The 26,083-nt window shown below is 29.0% G+C and overlaps 3 protein-coding genes and 1 pseudogene across 3 annotated transcripts in view; all 4 read right to left on the reverse strand.

Annotated features, from left to right (window-relative positions):
* Positions 1-9,312: 9,312 nt before the first annotated feature.
* Positions 9,313-10,314, reverse strand: LOC113387807 (40S ribosomal protein S29). The gene is made up of 3 exons (XM_026625184.1): positions 10,181-10,314; positions 9,968-10,067; positions 9,313-9,436 (listed from the first exon to the last, which is right to left on the reverse strand). Exons 1-3 carry the CDS (start codon positions 10,240-10,242, stop codon positions 9,428-9,430), a joined length of 171 nt encoding a protein of 56 aa, XP_026480969.1. The 5' UTR covers positions 10,243-10,314; the 3' UTR covers positions 9,313-9,427.
* A 1,094-nt stretch (positions 10,315-11,408) lies between these two features.
* Positions 11,409-17,329, reverse strand: LOC113387943 (protein zwilch-like). The gene is made up of 13 exons (XM_026625325.1): positions 17,201-17,329; positions 15,375-15,580; positions 14,984-15,128; positions 14,504-14,737; positions 14,127-14,272; positions 13,760-13,926; positions 13,558-13,637; positions 12,971-13,167; positions 12,696-12,821; positions 12,093-12,196; positions 11,856-12,012; positions 11,617-11,747; positions 11,409-11,539 (listed from the first exon to the last, which is right to left on the reverse strand). The coding sequence occupies exons 1-13, from the start codon at positions 17,321-17,323 to the stop codon at positions 11,466-11,468; spliced, it is 1,890 nt and encodes a 629-aa protein (XP_026481110.1). The 5' UTR covers positions 17,324-17,329; the 3' UTR covers positions 11,409-11,465.
* A 2,381-nt stretch (positions 17,330-19,710) lies between these two features.
* Positions 19,711-22,599, reverse strand: LOC113387945 (annotated as a pseudogene).
* Positions 22,600-24,191: 1,592 nt separating this feature from the next.
* The window catches only part of LOC113388244 (tubulin alpha-1 chain-like), a 3,660-nt gene continuing 1,768 nt past the window's right edge, over positions 24,192-26,083 (reverse strand). Inside the window, exons 3-8 of the mRNA XM_026625643.1 lie at positions 25,907-26,077; positions 25,548-25,652; positions 25,290-25,486; positions 24,861-25,227; positions 24,551-24,765; positions 24,192-24,440 (exon numbers count right to left, since the gene is read on the reverse strand). Of these exons, the coding sequence (XP_026481428.1) occupies positions 24,192-24,440; positions 24,551-24,765; positions 24,861-25,227; positions 25,290-25,486; positions 25,548-25,652; positions 25,907-26,077 (1,304 nt within the window). The remainder of the gene's footprint in view (positions 24,441-24,550; positions 24,766-24,860; positions 25,228-25,289; positions 25,487-25,547; positions 25,653-25,906; positions 26,078-26,083) is intronic.

Consider the following 26,083-nt stretch of genomic DNA (forward strand, 5'->3'; position numbering starts at 1 on the left):
ATATATATATAATATGTATATATATATGTGTGTGTGTGTATATATTTATGCATTGTGTGTTTTTGTACCTATAACTTAGCAATAAACCTGCATGCGGTACTTTACAATAAATATATCAATATAGAAATAAATTAGATTTTTTATACTTTGCTGAATATAAAAATTCTATTACGATCGATATATTCAATAAAAATCCTATCAAAATATATGAAAGACTTTATTGGTTTGAATCGCGAAAGATAAGTTATTTTGAGAAGAATATGAAATCGCATCTTATAAACAAATCGAATTAAACAGCTTTTGTGATTAAATAGACCGTTCAGAAATTGAATACTAGTCGCAATTACATTTCATAAATAGACAATTTAAGAAGAATTAAAGTTTATATAAAAAAATGTTGATGCTCGTAAAGTAGCTTTCAACTCTGAAGTTGAAATATATCAAAATAGAAATAATAATACAAACAGAAAAGTTATTTTATTCAACAGCATTTTTAATAACACATCATTTTTCTATAATACTGAAAAAGTGCGTAATCCAAATTTAAATATGCATCATCTCTGGGCAACCAGAAATGACACAATTTTTTGACGTTTTAATATTTTTTTATGGAAAAGCAAAACAATTATATAACAAATATGAAAATGTTATAATGTGGTACATAAAAATATAACTTAAATTAAATAAACAGAAAATAAGTAACTATAAACCAATATTGAAAAAAATCTTTTGAACAAAATTCACAAGCATACTGCAAATGTATATTGATTGAGTCGTAGTAGTAGTTCTTTTATTAGATTTTAGTGAAAAATTATTTAAATTTAAATTATTTAAAAAAATTGTATTCCGCATTGTTCAAAATTCAATACTAACATAATGATTGTCAAAAAATATAGTTTTTCTATTTTCAAATAAAAAATCTTGTACGTCAATAAATTACAATTTTCTTGGGCTTATGAAAAAGCAATAATTTTACTCGAATGAACAATTTATTTTTATCAAGGGTTGTCCATCTCTCCCTTTTTCTCATTGTACAAATATTTTTCAATGCATACAAACAAAACATAGTTCATGATGGATTTTCAATATTTGCATAAAGAGCAATTTTAGCTAAAAATGTGGAGATTAAACAGTAAAATCTAAAAAAATAACCGTTTTTAAAGAAAAATATGTACCATACAAATCTAGGTCAAAGTTATAAAATTTTTCACAAAATTTTTGAAATCTCAGTTGATTCGCTGGGCATGCCACAATATAATTCAAAAATTAATCTTCAGAATAATGTGACACACAGAATAATAACTTAAATTAAATAAACAGAAAATAAGTAACCATAAACCAATATTAAAAAAAAATCATTTGAACAAAATTCACAAGCATACTGATATAATGTATGATGAGTCTAAGTAGTTCTTCCATTAGATTTCATTCAAAAATTATTTAGAGAAATTGAATATATTCAGCATTGTTCAAAACCTAATACTACCATAATAATTGTCAAAAATATAGTTTTTCTATTATCAAATAAAAAATCATGTACGTCAATAATTTACAATTTTCTTGAGCTCATGGCAAAGCAACAATTCTACTTAAAAAACAATTTATGTTTATCAAGGGTTGTTTACCCCTCCCATTGTACAAATACCCTCCGACCCATACAAACAGAACATAGTTTATAAATGATTTGCATAAAGAGCAATTTTAACAAAAAAAATGTGGAGATTGAACAGTAAAATCTAAAGAAATAACCGTTTTTGAGAGAAAACTTGGTACCATACAAATCTAGGTCTAAGTTATAAAATTTTTCACAAATTTGCCACAATAAAATTCGAAAATTAATGATCGGATTTTGGATTCAAAAATTAATGAAAAAATTTCAAAGTGAGTAATAATACATTTAAAGCTTGAAACTCTAAATGTGTCAATTCAATTTGAATGAAATCAGCTTCATATTAGGCTGATACTTGAAATGACTACCAATATGCTCAAAGAACATTTATATGTGGCATGCTTTGCAGTGGGTAAATCATATATTTCTTGTCTGCATTTTTCACTTATATACCACATTCGCATTCAGGTAAAATACTTAATTTGATATTAAACATTTTAGTTTATACTAAATACTAAACGTTCAAACCTTTTCTAGAAATATTATTTTATGACTAAGCAACGTTTGTTGGGTCAACTAGAATATATATAAATATATATATATATATATATATATATATATTTATTATACAGATATGTATGTGTAGATATATGGTACATGAAATAACCCAATTCTAGCCCTATCCATCCAAATACCACAATTTATACGCGTAAGGCCTATACTTAATAAAACCCATGCTTTATTATTCACGAAGGATCTTTAAAATTCCCGTTGTATGCCATATTATCCCCAACCGTTCCTAATTAAATTAGTCGGGCTTAAATCAAAAATTAATTACATTTAAAGTTTGAGTTTCCGGGTGCTTTATTGGTTTACGCAGTCTTATGTTCCTATTAAACCGCGTTATAAACTAAAGTCTAAGGTCTCAAAGTCATATAATATGGATACACACTAATAATTTATTCAGAACGGCTCATGATTAATATTGTCTCACTTGTAAAAATATCATATCCCAGGATACAAGATTTCACAAGTCAAGTAAATTGATTTAGGAATAGATCTTTAGAACAAAGTACATAATTTGAATTAACATTCATATATTTTTTAATTCAGAATAAAGTTGTGTTTCGTTTTCGAATCTAAAAAAATGAAAATCTGCAATCTGTTTTATTTTATGACGCCAAGATATATTTTATGTAAAAATATCATATCCCAGGATACAAGATACACAAGTCAAGTAAATTGATTTAGGGATAGATCTTTAGAACAAAGTACATAATTTGAATTAACATTCATATATTTTTTAATTCAGAATAAAGTTGTGTTTCGTTTTCGAATCTAAAAAAATGAAAAACTACAATCTGTTTTATTTTATGACGCCAAGATATATTTTATGAAAAGGGTTGTAAGTGTAATTTTATCTCAAAACAATTTGCGGCTACATCCCGATACGTTTAAATAATAATCATTTATAACCACTAGTTGCAAGTAGAGTTTTGTAGACAAATTGCATCTACCACATGACATGTGTGGATAATCGATTGAATTAATAAGAAATCATTATGTATATTAAATCATGGGTGATTTATAGTATTGGTATGCAGTATACGGATACTGTAATGACATAATGTCTGAAACTATTTCGCAAATTATTCAATTTTGTGCAACTTTGCCACGCATGTTAGGTATTTTCAACAAATATTTTAAATATTACTCTTTGTTGACCAAAAAGAAGCATGCGCTTAATTAAGGATACCATACGTTCCGGATTTCCACCCTGGTTTTTCTAAAAGCAATATTTGTTCCGGATCACATTTCTAAAATGGTAGCTTATCATTTCAAACATACACTAGTTGTGTATGGCATCGTGCTTTAAGGCAAGTTGCTGGAACTTCCCGTACCGTAACGAAATGTTCCAGAAATATTAAATGTTTCATATAGATTATTATAAATACTTTAACATTGTATAATATTTAGAAAAGTTATATAAACTGAATTACAAAGTTAATCTTCATTACTTAAAGTATATAAGTAAGCATTAGAACTTTAGCCAAAATTAAAATTAAAATCTGAATTATTTTCGACATACAAAAAAAAAATTGAAATATTTTTTTCCAAAACCAAATATTTTGTCAAAACAGCAGAAAGTTTTTAAAATCATTCAAATCGGATGCTTAGTTCTCTCAAAAACTGCTATTTTTTGCACATTTAGCTCGGTATCTCCAAAACGGCTGGACTTGCCTTTGACAAAATCTAATCACCACTTCTCCCCGTCATTACAAATCGAATGTTATTTAGATCATTCAAATCGGATGCCCCATTCTCTCAAAAACTCGATTTCTATTTTCTGCGCTCTTTGCTCCGTATCTCCGAAACGGCTGGCCCTGCCTTTGCCAAAAACTAATCAGCACATCTCCCTATCAATAGGAATCGAATGTTTTTTGAACCATTCAAATCCGTGCGCCCGAAAACGTGGACGAAAAATTGTATTCATATATACATTCACACACACACATCCATTTTTTCTGAGGTATGCCAAAATGTTCAGAAACCTTCAAGACGTGAAGATATGCAAAAAAATTCATTTTCAATTTTCGGCCCATTACTATGACTACCCTACGGGAAGTTAATAAAATTTATGATTAAATCACTTGTCCTAGGCTTATAATATTTTAGGATATTCTTCAAAATATTTAACCTAATCGCTTTTAAAGGTTTCATTAGAATAGAAGAAAAAATTAATTACAATTTATGACGAAATAACGGACTGGCACGAATCAGAATTTTTGATAAAGCATTGACAAAAATTTTTGGACCTATTTGGTAATTATAAAGAAACGCCTGGGACGATCGTCACAAAACTGATCAAATACGCACAAGCACATACATTCTCTAATTTTGGTGTCAAACGATTCAGACTGGACTGAAATTAATTTATAGTAATTCAATATTGGAAGACATATTTGTAATTTTGAAACCATATTCTTCTAAAACCTAAATAATGTCAGATATTTATATTTGTAAGTCATGTTTCATTACATGTGAATTGTTTAAAAAATTCACTGAATAAAGTAAAATAAATATTTCAGAAATTATTCAATATTTTTAGTATGTATGATAAATAAGTCATTATTATATATACAATTAAATTTGTAAAAGCAATTTTATGGCACAAATAGAAAATAAAAAAAAAACTAGCAGGAATAAGATCAAATACTGAAGACTAGTTTCTAGTATCGATACAAATAATTTCCTCTGAATTTATATCATTTTCCTCCGACATACGTTTAACATTTAACAATAAAAGTAAAATACCGCAAAGTCAGAACCTTTACGAATCGTTTTTCGTGAAAAGCTCATGCTTTTCATATTTTTCCGCATTTCATATTTTGTCTGAAAGTAAGAAAAGCGATTTATGAAAAATGTATTCGCCTCCGAAAATGGGGTATATGCTCTATGAAGTCGATTGGCATCAGTATGTGGCTTATCAGTTGATAGAAAATATAGTACAGGAATACGAAGTATAGTAAAAATTTTATATAAACCAAATGGAAATAAAAAAGTAGAAAAAATTATGTTTTCTCGACGTTTCAAGTCATACTAAATCGTTTGACACCAACATTAGTAAAAGTATGTGAGCCGAAATTTGAGCTTTTGACGACGTTTTCTCAAAAACGGACGAACCGATTCCGAAAACTCAAACTCGATAAGGATCGCGTGACAATCGGACAACCCGTTTCTTTATAATTATCCAAAAATGCTAAAACGATTTTAAAAGTAAAAAACTGATCGAAAGATATGTGGGCCAAAATTTGACCTTCCATCAAAGTTTTTTCAAAAACTGTTGCAATAATGAGACATGCTGACATGTATTCAGTGGTGTTGTCGAGCCGGAACGCGCCGGAACGTCGTTCCGGCAAATCATTTTTAAGCCGGAACGCATTCCGGCAAAAAAATTGTAAAAATCGCCGTATACAGAAAATGATTCAATAAAAGAATTTTATAAAAAAATATAATCGAACTAATTTTTATTAAATGTTCCTATTATTGTAATAAACATACATATATGTTCACAAAATGGGTTTTGTAATTATTTTTGTTCCTTTCCTTTTCGAACGGAACCAGAACAAACATGAAAACCGGTTTTTGAACCGGTTTTTAAATTTTAGCGTTCCGGCAAAAAATATTAGCACAACGCCACTGCATGCATTGATTGGTTTTGCGCGACTATCAGTCAAGCCATTTCTTTACAAACAGCAGATAAATAAATGTAAAAAAATATCAAAAATCGTAAATCGAATAGAAAAGTTGGAAATCGCACTGATTAGTTTTTGGTAAAAATCGGCCGGGCCTTTTCTTTGAAAATAATTGTTGGTTTTTTAAATTCTTAATTATATAATTGATCTACTATGCAATGAATTGTTGCATAGTAACGAAGTTTATCCTAAAGTTTTATTATTAAAATTATATTATATTATTAATATTATAGGCCTAAATAATTTAATAAAAATAAAATTTTAAATAATTGACGTGCGATTATAGGACATAAAAATAATGCGCATATAATATATCATCAGTAGGAAAATGAATTGATTAGTTTTTAATAAAACGCAAAATATTTATGTTAAAAATATAGAAGTTGAAAATTTTATTGTCACAATTTACAAAGTAAATCTAAATTCTTATGGATTCAGTCGATTAATTACACCTAGCTCCTGTTCATGCAACCAGAGAAAGTTTATGCTACATTTTTGAAAGCAAAATACCACTTACACCTAGTTCTATTATCGGTTATTCTGTTATTGTACACATATTATATAAATAAAACACAATATTATTCCTTGCTTACTGCTTGTTCAAGAGCCTCCACAGTACATAATACATTGCACTATTTTGCAAATGTAAAAGAAACTGTCTATTATTGACCAGAATATGGCTTGAAATATGATATTTTAACTAATTGCACAATTTTAAACTGAGAAAATAATGTTTATTCAATTTAATTCACTATTTTAACCCCTTAATTAACTTCCCGTAGGGCAAGTTATAGTAATGGCAAAAAAAATCGCAAATGAAAATTTTTATATATATTTACGTTTCAAAGGTTTCTGAATATTTTGGCATACCTTAGAAAAAATGGATGTATGTGTGTGTAAGTGCGTATGTGTGTGCCCGTGCGGATACAAATTTTTGTCGACGATTTCGGAAACACCGATCAACCGATTTAAATATTTCAAAAAACATTCGATTCATACTGATAAGGAGACGTGCTGATTAGTTTTTGGCGGAGGCAGGTCTAGCCGTTCCAAAGATACGGGCAAAAAGTGCCAAAAATTATAGTTTAGTTTTTGAGAGAACGGAGCGTCCGATTTATATTGATTAAACAAAGAACTGTTAAAATTTTTGGAATGGCAGGTCTAACGGTTATGGATTCTCAATATTTTTTTTTTAATGTAATTAGGCGGTAAAACGTTCATATGCATGTCAAATTATCAGATATTTTATAGAGATTTTATTAATGTGTACACATTTTGTGTCAATTTTTTTGGGTTCCGTACCAAGATTTTTAATTTTGAAGTTTATGTATATAATTCAAACAAATGTCCTCGACATTTTCGACAGTGTAGAATAACCGATTTGTATTATTGAACAAACATTCGGTACTCCATGGCGAGGCGTTTTTGCAAAAAGCACATCCTGCCGTTCCGCAGGTATAGAGCGCAAAGGGTGCAAAAATGGTCATGCAGTTTTCTTGTGTAGACGGTGTGCAAAAATGGTTTTACAAAAAATTTCGTTGTTTTGAGAATTTTCAAAAAAAAAAAAATTTCAGAAAACTTAAATTTTTGAAATTTTTCATCATTTAAAAAAAAATCTAAATTTCGAAAAATTTGAAAAACATCAAAATTTAAAAAGAACAATTTCTTACAAAAATTTGAGAATATTTCGAAATTGAAAAAAAATCAAAATTCAAAAATTTCCCAATTCTCAAAAATTAAAAAAAACGATTTTTTTTAAATTTCAAAATTATCAAAAAAATCAAATTTAAAAATAAATTAAAGAAATTTCTTGTAAGCATGCACATAAGTTGTTTGTAGAATACGCTCGTCGCCCAATAAGCACATATAAATTTACAGTATGTATTTATAATAAATAGTCTATTTGAAATTATTTAAAACAATTATTGATTAATTTCATTCCTCGAATTTTTAATTACGATACGGGAAGTTCCAGCAATTTGCCTTAAGGCACGATGCCACGCGCCCCACTAGTTTACGATTTAGATTCGAAAATGTTGGCCCAAAGTTGTACAAGCTGGCGCAGCGTTCGTGACTATTTTCCTACACAGTATCACAAAAATAAAATTAATTTTGTGTTTCATAGTTTCTTATAAATTAATATTTTGTTATTCTTGCCATCACCGTACCGGGCCATGCCCGTAATGCGTAATATTTGCTTCTGGCCCGATTATCGTTCGCGAGCCATGCCCGTAATATTTACGTTTGTCCTAGCCTTCGTAAGCGGGCTCTGATCGCCATTGTAGGTTAAAGGGTTAAAAGTAAGTCAAGATTTCTAGATATTGAAATATTCAGATAAATATTGAAATGAGATCCATTGCAATAATCGATATTTACAATTTATATAAAACTAAAAATATACTGAAGCAGCTAATAACATGTTCCAGTAACAGAAGAAAAATATTTTGGTTTGGAGCGCCTTTGCCCCAGAGTCTAACAATTCTTATTTACCTATCACCTATCATACTGTAAACAGGCAGAAAATTGCCAAAATGACAAAATTATTCTGATAATATAATACAGTTTTCTGGAGTTAATCATTAATAAACTTGTTATGTGCAATATGGACATACCTATTACTTGATCCAGCATTTTTACAAGCACAAAACATTTATAAGTTCGTGTTTTAAAATTAGGTGTTGGAACATTTGATGGTACTCAAATAACACTGATAAAATGAATATAAATCATTCCATGTAAACATTCATAATACAATATTATAAAATTGGATGTCTAGTGCCACCGCCATTCGCACTTTTTTAATATAATACCATCATTACTATCCACTGTGAATTACAAAATAATTATATTCTCACCAACCACAAATAAAACTGAAATGTTCTAAACAATTTAACTTTAGCCTTGCATTCCAACTGAAAGTAATACATAGAATGCATATTATTTCATTGTCCAAGACAGAATGTATCCCAAAAGTATACCAATATGAATGAAGTTAAATTGCTAAGGTTGTATTAGAATTCCATTTAATGCCACCTTAAAAATTACAATATTTAAATTTGGGGCATTGGTAAATTTTGTCAATAGTATTTCTTCCTAAATTGCACATGCTCACAGTTCATTTTACTTTTTTGAGAAATTGAACTGCATCATACAATAAGATTCACACATACACATGTATTATGTATATATAAAGTATGCATATAATATGCATGTAATTCAAATAAATAGAAATGAGTACCAGTTAAACATTTTACTTCAGATATTTTTTTAGCTTTTATCCTTATGGGATCGTATTTAGAAAAAATAAGTTTACATTTTTAAATGTGTAAGCCCAAAAATATTTAATAATGAAATGTTTTTACTTATAAAAACATTTCCTAGCAATTTAAACGCATTCTATTACAATAAATATTTATTATAATTGTAATATGTTACAAAATAAGAATCCTTTATTTTTCAGAGTATTTCAGATTAAATTAAACACATTCTATTATAACAGATATTTATTATAATAATATGTTACAAAATAAGCATCCTTATCCAAACTGCCACTCATCACGATTTATGATAGCTGAAACAAAAATATTCATCAGAAATGCAATAAATCGAAAATTAAGTTTTAGTCAAAAAAAGTGGATGCAGCCAGGCATAGATAATAAAATACCGGTATTTCATTTATATCGGTAGTAAATATTAGATCAACAGCAAGAATATGTTCGAGACATTGACAACTGACTTCTTAGTCACGAGCGACAAATCAGAATACTTAAATGGAGCTTGTTTAGCAAAGCATTGCATTTTTATTTCAACTAAAATCAAAATATTCTATGTAAAACTGTTATTCATAATAAGTGCAAAAAGAATATCCTAGCCACTGGATAATCAATTAAAACGCTATCAAAAATTAACCACTTTAACTCATTCGAGTATTCATAATTGATTTAAAAATAAGTAAAGTTTTTTAATGTTCAAACCCTGTACATTAAGGTTTTTTATTTTGTTTAGATTATATATTAAATTTGCGAATTAATTACTATATATGGGAATGTGGGCACTAATGACACAATTAAGATAAAAATTTTAAGGTTAAGAACTGTTTTACCTTCTTGAATCCAATGTCGTTGGCATATTCCCTGAAGCATTGGCGGCATATATTTAATCCATATTTACGAATTAAACCGTGCCTGTTGGAACAGGATCGACTAAAAGGAAAAGCATAATGTTAAACGTCAGATGGAAAAAACCGCGTGGCTTAGTAATCCTACTAATAATTACAAAATAAATACGTTTACACATCATTATTGAGCCTACTCACCAAGAGCGTGATCCCTGGCCGTATTTACGGGGATGAGAGTACCAAATATTGTTAAAACCCATCACGAATAGTTAGAATATCAAATTCACAACACCGTGTAAAATTGCTCAGAGCAAAGGCGATCACAAAAAGGTAGCCATTAATACGATATCCGCATGGCAGACGATAAGTATTACCACTGCACAGAAAATGTCACACCTGAAGTTGCTCACACCGTTTTTGTACGAAATTCAAATTTTGCTCTACTTTAGTAGGCGCTTTTTTTCAATACACAAAATGCTTCGAATTAATTAGGTATATTTAGGCCTTTGCCTTTCAAAAACTATCCTATATTTGTAAATAAGCGATAAAATGCATACGAACTGAAATTTAGTAACCTTTAAAACAGTCACGGTAAAAGTTTGATATTTTGGCGCAACTGAAAACTCCAAAGTAAGTATACTGAATTTTTATAATTAAACTTCGGAATTTCTAGCAAAACCAAACTTTTTTCCGAAAGTTAAATATAAATAGATTTTTGATAAGGTCATTGAAAAATGAGATTTTTTATTCAGTATTTTACAATTTTATTTTAAGCTTGCGTTCATCCAATTTTTAAGTTCAGCATTTGAATTTTGAATCGTTTAAATAAACGCAACATCAGTACTTTAACATTTGCATAAAAGACATTTAAATCAATGCATAATTAATTGTACAAAGTGTTTTTATATGAATATGTGGATTTTTTGCACAAAGATTTGTAAGAAGTTATTTTTAATCCCAAAAAAATTCGAATTGCAAAAATGTCAATTCAATATATGCATGTATTCACTTTTTTTTCTTTTCAATTTCAATTTTGGTTAAACTGCTAACAAAACATCACTACTATCACACAGTGATACTAGAAGTTTTGATTAAATTGTAATAAAAAATAATGATAGTATTTTCCATTCAATGTTATCCACTCATGTAATTTTAATAAACATTAATGCACTAAAATTGTTATTTGAGACAAATGGAAACATGAACATTTCATTAATTCTATAATTTATTAAAAACAATTAAACTTAACTATAGCTAATTCTACAAATAAATTTACAATTTCAACAACTTTACAACATCTTAATTTATGAAGATTAAAGTATTAACAAATATGAAATAGTAGCTTTTAAAAATTTGTTTCCATTCAACAAACACTAATTAAGTAAAATATCAAGTTTTTATTGCAAGAATGTTAAAATATAGTAAGTAGAAGCAAGAGTTTGTTAACATTACACAAAGTTAGTAACAACCAATCATAATTTTATCAAACCGGAGTTCCAACATTAAAGAAAGCAGCAACATTATATAGTTGACTTTTACTATCCGTTTCCGGATGATCTGAAAATAATACACACAATAGTATATATTAAAAAAAAATTACAGTAATAGAACAATTTATTCTGAATTATATTTACCTAGATTTTTTGTCTGCACTAAGTGTGGAGGAAACATACTGCTTATATTAAAGCTATATTGTGTAGTGATTTTTCGTGTACTTCTTTCAGTTGAAAATTTAACATGCACCGATTCTGGATCATTTGGATTTCTATTGATGTAAAATATGTTAAAAATATAAAAAACATTATTTATAATATATTAGTTAATATATAAAAGAAGAAGTTAATATATAAAAATAAATTTTGAAAATACTAACCTTATAATTGATTTAGCATATTTAGTTTGTAATGGAATGTTAATAGTTTGTTCAACATTTTTTTGCAAATCCTTTAGAGATTGTGGAGGCTTGTAGTCAGGATCTTTTTCATTTAAGACAGTTTCCATTAAGCTAGAGCACATCTCAAGAAGATTACCTAGAATGGATAAGAACACAAACATCAAATACATTATAAGAAATAAGTTACAAATTGATAAAGGATAAATGGGAAATTACTCATTTCAGATTTTGAAGGTTTCTCAATGTTGATTAAAGCTTCCAGAACCACATGAACTCTTGCTAATATTTTAAATTTATGGGTGTATTCTTTTTCATCAAATCTGCAAAAAAATATGTAATTATTATTATTATATTAAAGGTGTTTAAAGTAACTTCTGAAATTTGTCATAAAATTGCTTCTTTTGTTAATTACATAGAATTCAATTAAATTTGAAATTCACTGTTATCAATTAGTTTTTAAATTCATGAAATCAGTACAGCTTTTTTCGAGAAACCCATTGATTTATCATCGCTTTTACACAAAAACATTTTCCGATTTTGTATACAATGATTCAGAATAGCTTGAGAAGTAAATTTAAAAATAACATATCCATATCCTAGTAACAACAATCTGTATTTTCAAAAAATTAACAAACCAAAATTATTCCGGATTTTTTATCTCTTTTTTAAATTGTTTGTTATTACAATATTCTCGCTAAAATGAAGTTTACTCGAATAATTTATAACTGCTTTTTCTTTTTCAAATTTCAAAAACTAGGATCCATGTGTCAATAATGTGCCTGCTAACAATGTGTTCAAACAGAATAAATACATATTTACCTAGAGTTTTCAAAAACTATTGCATCAATAGAACTATTAAAAACTTTTTGCTTTGCTTGATTTGGATGAATAGTTAATCTAGGTTTCATCATACTGTATGCAATGTTCGATGATGTTTCTTTTGGGCTGAAAAAGTATATTAATGTTACATGTATTTATTTATATTGTATATATTTTTATAGTATGAGTTGGTGCTGATTACTTGGTATTATAATATATTTACTTCAGACATAAATTTGCAATGTGACTGAAGAGTTATAAATACACATACTTACATTTCATAGAAAGGTAGTTTATTATGATAGAGTTTATATGTCTCAAAGAAATAAATATAATCCTTGCACAATTTCTCAACTCCAGCCTCCAGTAGGAGTTCAAGAGGTTGTAAACCAGATAAATGTGGGATGGCAGCTCTATGATGAAATACATCATAAACTAGGCTTTCTAATCGTGTATTTGTATTTTCTTCAGTCTTAAAATAATTAAATGTGTTGTTTATAATTATAATGTTAATGTCAATAATCGATATGAAAATCACATAGCTATAAATCAAATTATACTATTTAATTTGTATAGAATTTATACAACAAAAGCTGCATGATAATTTGTTATATTGCTTACTACAAGAATAAATTACAGAAAGTATATGATTAAAAACTATTAATGCTCACAAAATCTTCTTGGATAATATACTGCAACAACAATGCTTTATTGTAATAAAAATTTAATGTAATCATCTAAATGACTATTGCTTCCACTTATGATTATAGTACAGAAATTCAAAGCAGAAATATTGATACTTAATATCCAATGTAATAAGCATAGTCAAAAATAAGTACACTTTTTTTTTATTAATAGTTACCTGTATATTAACTTTTCCATGAGCTATTGTACTGAAAATTATATTGAAGCATTTGACTAATTGTGAATAACAAGATACATCTGAAAATATTTAAAATTTTAGAAAAGATCAACACATTTAATATGTGTAAAATTCCACATCAAATCCAAATATGTCAAAATTTAGTTAATGCAAACAGTTATCCATATTTAATATGAATTACCTTTTAGAATGGTCCAAATTTTATCACAAAAACTAAGATGTAGCCGGCCATTAAATACAATTCGATTAAAACTTTGGATTTCTTCTGCTGGTTCTATGTCATAATCATGATCTTGATGCAACATTTCTTGTAACTTTTCCTCGACTGGTACATATAAATCAGGATCACTACAATTCAAAATAAAATTGATATGTGTGACTGTAATTAATTTTATAATCATTTTATTTATCTGAGTTATATATTCTAATAATACATTAGTTTTTATTCAAATAGTGGAATCAATATGTAATGATAAGATTGATCTGGTATATGAAGACAAAATAAATTTTTAATAATAAAGTTTCATATTTTTTATGTAAAGTTTTACCTGCTACTAGGCATGATAATTTTATATATCATATCACTTGAAGTATTTTGATGTTTCTTTATTAAATCATAAAGCTCTTGAACTATACATAATTCATTCCATAAATGTTTTGATTTCGACTCACTCCCAACAGATAGATCTTGCCGCTACAAATACAGAACTGCAGTAAATTGAATTAAATATGAAATAATCTTTCAAATGCACAATATACTATATGCCTATGTAAATTGTTGTATGGACTAACTATAAGAGTATGATAATTTTTTTATATGTAATATGAAACAACATAATTAAATAATACATCCACTGGTTATAAACTGAAATTTAAGTATCTTTCATATAAAATTTGAATCAGATCATACAATAATAAAATTTACCAGTATTGTCTTTCCTGATAATGGAATGGTCAATGATAATTCATTCCAATAAGCTAGAAGTTTCATTGGTGGGGGTACTGATAAATTTTCTTCATCAAAAGTTTCAATATCATTACTTCGTAAATCATACTCCACAGAAACATTAACAGTTACATCATTATATTCCAACTTATGTTGTTTAATGTAGTTTTCCAACAATACATTCAAGTTTATATCATTATATAAAACAGAAGGCTGTGAACAATAATAAAAAAATATTAATAATACTTTATTACAAACTATTGAAATCTATTTTTATCTACAAGTTATGCATGTACACTATTGGATATTGTTTAAAAATCAAGGGTTCAAAAGACTAATGAATAAACTACAACTAATAACTTGTGATGCTTGATCATAACATTATAAAACAATATTTTAAAAATATCATATTAAGTATTACTGTCCTAAAAATGGACAATGATGAATAATAAGTATTACCATTGGTTTAACACGAGCATTGAACCACCAACCATTAAGATGCCTCGATCCAAACAAAATATAATCTTTTGCATCAACCAAAAACCAAATCCATTGGTAATCATTTTGGTTGTTCCATTTTGATAAGAAATTGTTCATAATCAATCTATAATTAAAATCAAAATAATTATAAATTATTCAATAATTATTTGATGGGTCTAATTCAAAATTATAAAACTTATTATCTTTATATGAATAAAGAAATATAACTCCCGTTAATGATTGTGCTATAAAAAATATCAATTTTAAATTTTTATATATTATACTTAGCAAATTTTAACATTAAGATTTGCAAATTTAAAATAAGCAATTTTGAAAAAACAATTATTATTTTTTTTTAAGATCAACATACATTGAATCTTTCCGTAGCATAAAACCATGTTTTGCTTCACTTTTATGCCATAATTGAACTTTTGCTGCACTTTTATACTCGACCATGACATCATTGAAAGACTCATCTGCCAATTCTAATTTTAGTGGATTTCCATCTAGGCTTTCACTGGTTTGATTAAAGTCGAGAGTATCCACAGTAATTGATAGATCTTCTTCTACGTCGATCTAGAAAATCAAACTTAATAAATTATATATACAGTAGAATCCGCTTAGTATGACATCGAAGGGTCGCCGAAATCTCGTCATACTAACCGGTCGTCATTAAAAGCGTACTGAAGAAAAACTTTTTAATATGCAAATATGTTACATGTTTCAGTAATTCAAAAGAAAAGCCTATACAAACGTTTTAATTAAAAATAAAAATGACACATTAAAATTTAATATAAAATAAATTGACATAGGGTAGGGCGGGGGCACAACGGTCCAATTTGACTTACGGTAATTATACTGTCTAAACCCAGTGAACAACACATAACATACATCAAAGAAGCATCTATCAAACTATGTTCAGAAAAAACTTACATACATACGTACATAATTCCTAATTATATAAATATTATATTTTTTACTATTTTTTAAACATTTGGTATCTGACCCATTTTACTTCACATACGGGGTAAAGTGGAACAATCAGGGGGCGAACAGATGCAATTTCTTTTATTAAATTTTAAAGGCATTTTATGCTACATTATTGAACCAATGCAAAATATTAATTCTGTGGGTACATTTGTTACAAAGACAACACAGTATATTACATTGATCTGCTATTGGTCAGAAATATTCATCAGAAGAGCCTGAATAACAATTTATTCAATTAATCTCTTGTAAAATTGCTTTTTTTTTAAACTTTTCTATTTTATTGCTTACACCTTTGCCAAAGTAAAGGTTCAGCTGGTCCTTTTTATCGCACTCATGTGCTGCTTATCTTCTGATAGCAAAGTCATAAAAAATAAAGGTGATGGCTGGTTATGAATTTATACATTTTTCGCCCTCTACTATCAAATATAATTGTTAAATAAAATCTAATTTTATTTGTTTATGAGATATCCGTGGTGGGTCATTAATAATTAGTCTACCCTACCCATAAACATACAAATGTGTTTTTTTTAATGTAAGTAATCAGTAATTTTTGATTGATTTCTTTGCATAATTTTATTGTAAAAACAGTCCCTGGTGCTACTGTGCACAAAAGACATAGCAATTGCTTTTGTAGACTTGGTCACAACATGTAAAATCATGTCAGTCATTATAATTGGATATATTTTTTTGCAAAAATGGGTCATTATAAGCGACATGTCAATGTAAGCGAGGTCAATATATCCGACTAGACAGCTGTTTTTTTAAGGAATTTTATATGGAAATCAAATTCCTAGTGTGATTACGTCATATAAAGCGGTTGTCAATATATCCGGCGTCATACTAATCGGATTCTACTGTATATATATAATTTTTTTTTTGAAAATATAAATTTTATACATCTCAGACAGACGGAAGTGTCTGGTATCGTACAAAATATCTATACAATAGTATTATTTTGTACATGTCAATTATTGTATGTATATATGTATATATAATAACAACTATTTTTTAATATCTGAATTTATATTTGTATAGTGGTACTGAGCATAAAATAAATTAAAAAACAGATGTAAAGCAAGAAAGAAACATGAAGCACATCACACCTCATACAGGCACTTATTTAGATAAAATATTAAGCTATGCTGATAGCTAAATATTACATATACGAAAGATGATAGTTTATTATAAAACAGACATCAAACTCACATGTTTATAAATAAAATCAATTTGATTGTTGCCAATAAATTTCCTTAAGTATGTAGGACAATCCTTCTGACACGAAATGTCCGAAGGTATTTCAATGTTCGAAAATCCAGCTTTCTTCAACATTAATTTATTAAGATACTCCATATTTATTTTACCATCAAATCAAATTAGTTAATATTAAAAATAATGCAATCCGATTAAAAAACTGTCAAACTGTAAAGTCGGTTAACGAAGTGTCAATTTTAAACATACGAATGCATACGAACTTCGTTCGGTTGCGTTGCAGTAAGCCGCCATTAGATGCTGACACTAATTTGTCATAAAATTTTAAAATTTTCGATGTACAATGTGAAATGAGTGAAATTAATTAATTAAAAATTAAATAACATATAAGAAATACAAATTTGAAATATCTGCACAAGTATATACTTTATATAAATATATTATATTCTAATATTGTCTAGGAAGTGAGCCAAAGCTTTGTAAACCAGGGAATAGTTAACTGTCATTTATCTTTGTTACTTTTTTTATCAAATTTACATTCAAGATTGTATCAAAATTAAAAATTCCTTATATGAATAATGTGGTTAATTAATATATAAATTAATAGATATAAACTAGGTGTAAGTGAAATTTTTCGTTAACGCAAGTCCCATGAAGTTCCAATATATGTAAGTAATTGAATTAAATAATGAAAAACAATAGATACAATTTATGAGATAACAATGGTTAAATTTAAGTTTATGTAGATACTTTTGTTGTTAGAAACTATTGCAAAATATTCAGTTTTGTTCAAATCTTTGTCCATTTTCTATCTGATATCTTTCATTTTTTAACTTCAAAAAGTGCTAAAAATGTCAGCTTTTAGGAGAACGGATCAACTGATTTGAATGATCCATTCGATTAGTAATGATGATGAGAAGTGGTTATTAAATTTTGGCAAATGCAGGTCCAGCCATTTCGGAGATACCGAGCAAAATGTTCAAAAATGGCAGTTTTTGAGAGAACTAAGCATCCCATTTGAATGATTTAAAAAACTTTCTGCTTGCGTTGACGAAGCTAATTTTAACTAGCTGTAAGTGGAATTCTGTCTTGAGGCAATTATGGCATCGTGCCTTAAGGCAAATTGCTGGAACTTCCCGTACCGTAACGAAATGTTCGAGGAATACTGAATGTTTTCAAATAGATTAATTAAATATTGTAACATTGTGTAATATTTACAAGAATTATATAAACTGAATTGCAGAGTTGAAATTATTTGTAAAGTATATTAGAACTATAGTCAGAATTAAAATAAAATCTGAAATATTTTCGATATACAAAAAACTATAAAAAAAAAAAAAAAATGGAACAATGGAAAATTTTTTTTTTTCCAAAATCAATTATTTTGTTAAGACAAGCAGAAAGTTCTTTGAATCATTTAAATCGGACGCTTAGTTCTCTCAAAAACTGCCATTTTTTACATATTTAGCTCCGTATCTTCAAAATGGCTGGGCCTGCCTTTGCCAAAACTAATAAACACTTCTCCCAATCATTACTAATTGAATGTTTTTGAGATCATTCAAATCGGATACTCCGTTCTCTCAAAAATTCGATTTCTATTTTCTGCACTCTTTGCTCCGTATCTCCGAAACGGCTGGACCTGCTTTTGCCAAAAACTAATCAGCTCTTTTCCCTATCAATAGGAATCGAATGTTTTTTGAACCATTCAAATCGGTTGATCCGTGCGCCCTGAAACGTGACTGGAAATTTGTATCCATACATACATACATACACACACACACACACACATCCATATTTTCTGAGGTATGCCAAAACGTTCAGAAACCTTCAAAACGTTGAGAAATGTAAAAATTTTCAATTCCGATTTTTGGCCCATTACAATAACTTACCCTACGGGAAGTTAAAAATAAATTTGATTATCGAAAAATAATTCGGATTTTAATTCTAATTTTGGCTAAAATTCTAAACATCACTTATAATACTTCAAATAATTATAATAATTTATTTGAAAACATTTAATATTTCTCGAATTAAGGTACGGGAAGTTTCAGCAATTTATCTTAAGGCACGATGCCATACACTACTAGTTTCATTACAAATCGGTTCAGAATTTTTGTGATTTCCAATTGAATATCTTCAAATACATTTAAATTATCAGCAATTATATGCAGCACAACTTCTCTCTCCTAAAGTTGTAGCTTATTATTCCAAATCTCAATGAATTTAGTAGCTAAAAGGTATTTGGTCAGACCTCTCGAGAAATTGTTGCCAAAAACTTCAAATTTTTGAAATTACACACTTTTTCAAATTTAGTTTAACAAATTAGAATTACTTAATACGTCGAATATCGCAATTAATAAAATATACTGATCTGTTAAGTAGTAAAAATGTAAATTATACACACAAATAAGGCTTTCAGTTTATTTACACAAGCACGTTATTTAAATAAAAAACATCACAATTTAGATTCAAAGTTTCACCTAATAAATAATAAACAAAACACATTTTCAGTATTCGCTGCTATCGTCTTCATTAACGGTGTCCATTCCAACTTCTTCATAATTTTTCTAGAGCTGCCAGATCCTGGCGAGCTTCTGAAAACTCCTCCTCCTACCCTCTCCAACATACCAATGCACAAAAGCTCGCTTAGAATACATTAAATCAAATTTATGGTCTAATCTGGACCAAGCCTCGCGATTGCAGTCGTGTTTGCCAGCATGCATACTGCCCTCTGAACTTTTGCCAAATCTCCACTCGGTACCACCGTTGGTGGCTGGTAGTTGATGCCAACTTTGAAACCAGTTGGACACCAGTCTACGAATTGTATTGCGCGTTTAGATTTGATAATACTGATGGCAGCGTTGACATCCTTCGGTACAACATCTCCCCTATAAAGCATACAGCATGCCATATATTTTCCTTGGCGAGGATCGCATTTCACCATTTGATTGTTGGGTTCAAAGCATGCGCTTGTAATTTCTGCAACACTCATCTGTTCGTGATAAGCCTTTTCAGATGAGACTACTGGAGCGTAAGTGGCCAAAGGAAAATGTATTCTAGGATAGGGCACTAAGTTAGTCTGGAACTCCGTCAAATCGACATTTAAAGCACCATCAAATCGTAATGAAGCCGTAATAGATGATACGATTTGGCCTATGAGTCTATTCAGATTCATATAGGATGGACGATCAATATCTAAACTACGTCTACAGACGTCATATATAGCTTCGTTATCGACCATAAATGCAACGTCTGAATGTTCCAAAGTGGTGTGAGTTGTAAGGATGGAATTATAAGGTTCAACCACGGCTGTTGATACTTGAGGAGCTGGATATATTGCAAATTCTAATTTAGACTTTTTTCCATAATCACCAGATAGACGTTCCATTAGTAATGATGCAAAACCGGATCCAGTTCCACCACCGAAAGAATGGAAAATCAAGAATCCCTGAAATTATGGAAAAATTAATAAAATTTAAATAGTCGTTTATTTGAGAAAGTAGTTTTGAGAAAGTAGTTTAGAATATTTATCACCCTCAATGAAAGGTATTCCGAAATTAGATGTCTCATACCTGTAAACCAAGACAATTTTCGGATAGCTTCCTTATGCGGTCAAGGACGACGTCGATAATATCCTTTCCAATTGTATAGTGCCCTCTTGCATAATTATTTGCTGCATCTTCTTTACCATTGATGAGTTGTTCTGGGTGAAACAGTTGCTTATACGTTCCCGTGCGAATTTCATCTAAAAGTTTAAAATCGATGCAATGAGTTTTTATTTTTTATAGATTTAATATAATAAATCAACGTGTCACAATATTATAGAATTGTAATAAGGATAAATTTAATTGGATAAAAAATATCTCTAAAGCCTATGAAGCCATACTTTGTACTAAATTTTGCAAAATATGAAGAAACATTATTCATTTTGGTTTGTTATAGAATTTAACTAGTTGAAAGTGGCTTTTAGCCTTAAGGAAAATTGCATGAATGTCCCGAAATATGTAAGAATTAACTTAATCAATCGAAATTGAAATTTAGATACTTCGATACAATTTTCAACTGTTTATTTCAAAAATAAAGTTATTGCTTTCAATAATCTAAACATTGCGATTTCGAACATATTTTCTCAAACACATTAAAATTAATTGTAATTATATTAATTATTTTGCACAGACGCGTGCATGTACTTCCTAAAATTGTAGCGTATTGTTTTAAATTTTGAATTAACTGATAATGTTTGACTCATTACATCACAAAAGCAACTTTTGGACATAAGTTTTGACTATATATTTTTCAAACTTTGATGAATTTTTTAAAATTAAACTACTTGCCGTAAAAACGTAAAAATTTTGGTATGTTGTTCAGGACCATGATATCTATTAACATAAAAAGTTTCATCAAAAATTTTTTTCAACAGTTAATTACGAAGAAACGGCCGATCTTTGTCCAAAACTAATCAGCACGACTCCCAAATAATATCTTTCGAATAGTTTTAAAATTTTTAAAATCTGTTCAAAATTTTTGGCTAAAACGTGGACGGAAAATTTTTCACTTTTCTGCTAATTACAAATAAACGGCCCAGCTGATTGTATCAAAAATATAACCGACGCAAGTACTTACCAAGTTTCATTAATTGGATTCTAAGGTTTTAAAATCGACTTAACTGTTTATGAGAAAACGTCGATGAAATGTCTAATTTCGACAAACCCCAAAACACGCGACGAATTTTTTCAAACTTTGACGAATTTTCAAAGTTAAACAAGTTGTCGTAGGACCGTAATATTTTAGTATGATCTAGCAGATCATGATATCAATCCCCAAAAAAACATGAAAATCGTCAAAAAAAATTTCAACTGTTAATTGCAAGAACACGTGCCAGCGAATCTTTACTAAAAACTAATCAGCACAATTCCTAACCAATATCTTTCGAACGGTTTTTGAATTTTTAAAATCGATTCAGAATTGCGAGCTAAAACGCGGACGAAAATTTTCTGCTATTTACAAAAAAAAGGGCTCAGCCAATCGTCGCTAATAATTAGTATGATCTATAAGACTGCGGTATCTTCCATGAAAAAAAACTTCTCCTTCAAGAAGTTAATAAGATCTTTAGTACAAACCATAAAAATTCAAAATATAGCTAAATTATCCTCTTATCCTATCACGGATGGTTCCAAGTCCACCATAACTGATCTAGGTATATGTTTTCCTCCGGATGTTTCACTGAAAAATGTGCCGTAAGCGTCATCACCATTTGCTCTGCTTTTGTCTGATTGCATCCTGCCATCAGGCTGGATTCCATGTTCGAGGCAGTAAAGCTCCCAACAAGCATTGCCAATTTGGACACCACCTTGCCCGATATGAATCGATATGCATTCGCGCTGAAAAAATTACAAAAAAATAATTTAAACATATTTTTGAATTAATATTGTTGGTAATAGTATACCAAAGTAGTATATATGGTATACATGAGTTAAATGTTGCTTACAGAATCATAATGACATGTTTATGTCAACAAAATTAAATACCTAAAAATTTTTAAAAATCTTACCATTCTGAAACTGTTCTGGAATAAAGGCATCGCGATTAGTTTCTAAACGTAAATAGAATTTTGAAATAACAATTTAGAAAGAAGTTTTTAAAAAATCGAATACTAAAACGAATTTAGAACGATAAAATTTAGAACGTAAAAATTTAGAACGATTGTCTTACTAATCTGGATTTGAAATCACATGGCTTACTATAATTGTGCACTGAATGGATTGTGATAAATTGCAAATATCAAAGTTGGCTGGAACATATACGTCGAATCGAAATAGTCCATATTTTCAAATTTTCAATTTTTTCTGATGAAATTAAATATATATTTAAAATAATATATAGGATAAAGGGTATTTACTTAAAATTTCTTAGCATAATGCTAAAGTTCAAGTTAAAATCGTTTGCAAAATCTTTTAAAATTTTTAATAAAGAGTCAAAAATTTATAACAAACATTATTAATTTGAAGAGTCTCTGTTCAGTGATAGCTTTCGGTAACTAAATAATAATTTTTTCCTTTTACTTCTATGTATCTCCGAAAACTAGTACCAGACTTTTACAAATCAAATATTTATCTATTATAATCGTTTGAATCTTGATATCAGAATTTTGTATAATTTTATTTGTGTTTACGTGATTTTATAATACTAAATGTTATGCTAAAATTTACTGTGTGTGATTCTGCCGCATAACAAACCAATGTTTTGGCAAGGCTATGTCATGAAGAACTTTCCATACAAATTCGTGTTAAATATTGACAAAAGACATGTGGTGTCAGGCGATTTTATCAGATTGTTAGATAGAAAACATAACAAACTGCACAAATTTAAAAAAAAACTATGTTAGATAACAGAGTCTTTCTGACTCAGGTTCATAACATACGAGTGACGTTGCAGTTTATGTGTAAAACGCGTAAATGCGCAGCAAATACTGGACATTGGAGCGTAAAATGGCCTTGCCATAACATTTGTCTGTTATGCATCAGAATCCGTCCCACAATCTGCATTCATAACCAAAATTTAAATTTGTTTTTATGGCTTCAAAACAATTGTTTCGCAAGCAATTTACTTACTATTTAAATAAAATTTGCAGAACTTAATGTGGATAATCAATAAATAAAAATAGCTGTACATATTGTGTAAACAGCATACGCACATATATTCATTAAACTAAATACAAAATACGCAACAAAATCTCCATTCATATTACAGTTTTATATTTTTGTCTTCACTTTTTTTTTTCCAGGTTTTTAATAGTTTTCTTGTTTGCTGATTTTTAATGCTTTCATTCATATTTGACTTTTATGTATTTTGATTATACAATTTTTTTTTTAGAAAGTTTTAATATATGTTCATTCATTTTCTTTTTATGCATCGCGACAAATCGTTTGCAAACATCTTGTCTGTCCATTCAGTTAATGCAATGCTATTTCAGTTTTGGAGATGCTTTTCAGAATTCATATTTACGGCTGTAAAGGCCATCGTCCCGACAAGTGTCTAAAGCAACTTCTTCATAATCTTTTTGTAAGGTCGCTAAATCTTCACGCGATTCTAAAAATTCGTATTCTTCCATTCCTTCACCGACATACCAATGGACGAAAGCACGTTTTGCAAACATCATGTCGAATTTGCGAGTCAGACGACACCAGCTTTCGACAATAGCAGTGGTGTTGGCCAACATACAGACACCACGATGGACCTAAACACACCATTAATTAAAAAAAAAATTAATTACTGGTAAAGCCAGTAACAAAAAGTGTATTCTTTGAAGCAGTTTCTATAATCAATTTCATAAAATTACATTATTACCTTAGCTAGATCTCCTCCTGGTACAACAGTAGGAGGCTGATAATTAATACCAATTTTAAATCCTGTGGGACACCAATCTACAAATTTTATCCGTCTATTTGCTTTAATGCATTTTATGGCAGAATTCACATCTTTAGGAACTACATCTCCTCTATACAGAAGACAACAAGCCATGTATTTTCCATGCCTTGGATCGCATTTGACCATTTGATTACCTTGAACATTATCAGAAACAGTTCCACTTTTTTGTACAATGTATTTTATAGAATTCTATATTTTAAATATATGTTATTTATATTGTTTTTTCTACCTGGTTCAAAACATGCGTTTGTTATGTCAGCAACCCTAATTTCTTCGTGATATGCCCTTTCCGCTGATGTTATGGGTGCATATGTAGCCAAAGGAAAATGTATTCTAGGATAAGGCACTAAATTTGTCTGAAATTCGTTCAAATCCACATTCAAAGCTCCATCAAATCTCAAAGAAGCTGTTACGGACGAAACTGTCTGAGCAATAATACGATTCAAATTTGTATAAGTTGGACGGTCTATTCCCAAGTTTCGGCAACAAATATCGTAAATTGCTTCATTGTCAACAAGAAAAGCGGCATCAGTAATACCTAATGTGTTATGTGTTCCAACTACGGCGTTATAAGGTTCGACTACTGCAGTAGAAATCTACATTGAAGTAAAAATCAATTATAATAATTATGAGTTTTTCTAAAATAATGATCAAGTACCTTTGGTGATGGATAAATTGCAAATTGCAATTTAGATTTCCTTGGATAGCATACTGATAACTGTTCTGCTAAAAGTGTGGTAAAACCAGAACCTGTTCCTCCGCCAAGTGTATGAAACAAGAAAAAACCCTGTATGCAGTCACATCTTTCGACCAATTTTCGAAGCCTTTCTTGAACCAAGTCTATAATTTCTTTACCTTTGAGAGAAAAACAAATAAGTTTAGATAATTTTCATTGAATATTATAAAATAGTTTTACCAATGGAATAATGTCCTCTTGCATAATTGTTCGCTGCGTCTTCTTTACCGGTGATTAATTGGTCAGGATGAAATAAATGGCGATAAGTTCCAGTACGTACTTCATCTATAAAAAGGCATATATCACATTATTAATCAAGTACATATCTTAGAACGACATAAATTGACATTGAATTTTTACACATCACAAAAACTTTCTAGATAGGAAATTTCCTATATTTTCAACCATCATGAGCCTAAAATTTTGATTGAAAATTATATGATGGTGCAGTAACTTCTTAATTTTAAAAAATATTATTTCCAATTTCGACGAAGAGAATTTTTGATTCATTCACAATATATGTTATTTTGCCAACATACCAACTACTGTAGGTTCTAAATCTACGAATACGGCCCTTGGTACGTGTTTTCCAGCAGAAGTTACTGAGAAAAATGTGGAGAAAGTCTGATCATCTATATCTCGGTAAGCGGAACGAACTCTGAAGTCGTCAATATAGTCACCATCGGGAGTAATACCGTGTTCTAAGCAATAGAGTT

The sequence above is a fragment of the Ctenocephalides felis genome, unplaced genomic scaffold (assembly GCF_003426905.1).
Source record: "Ctenocephalides felis isolate EL2017-DRISC unplaced genomic scaffold, ASM342690v1 CF-g0.4_SCAFFOLD_03572, whole genome shotgun sequence".
In the NCBI taxonomy this organism is placed as follows: Eukaryota; Metazoa; Arthropoda; class Insecta; order Siphonaptera; family Pulicidae; genus Ctenocephalides; species Ctenocephalides felis.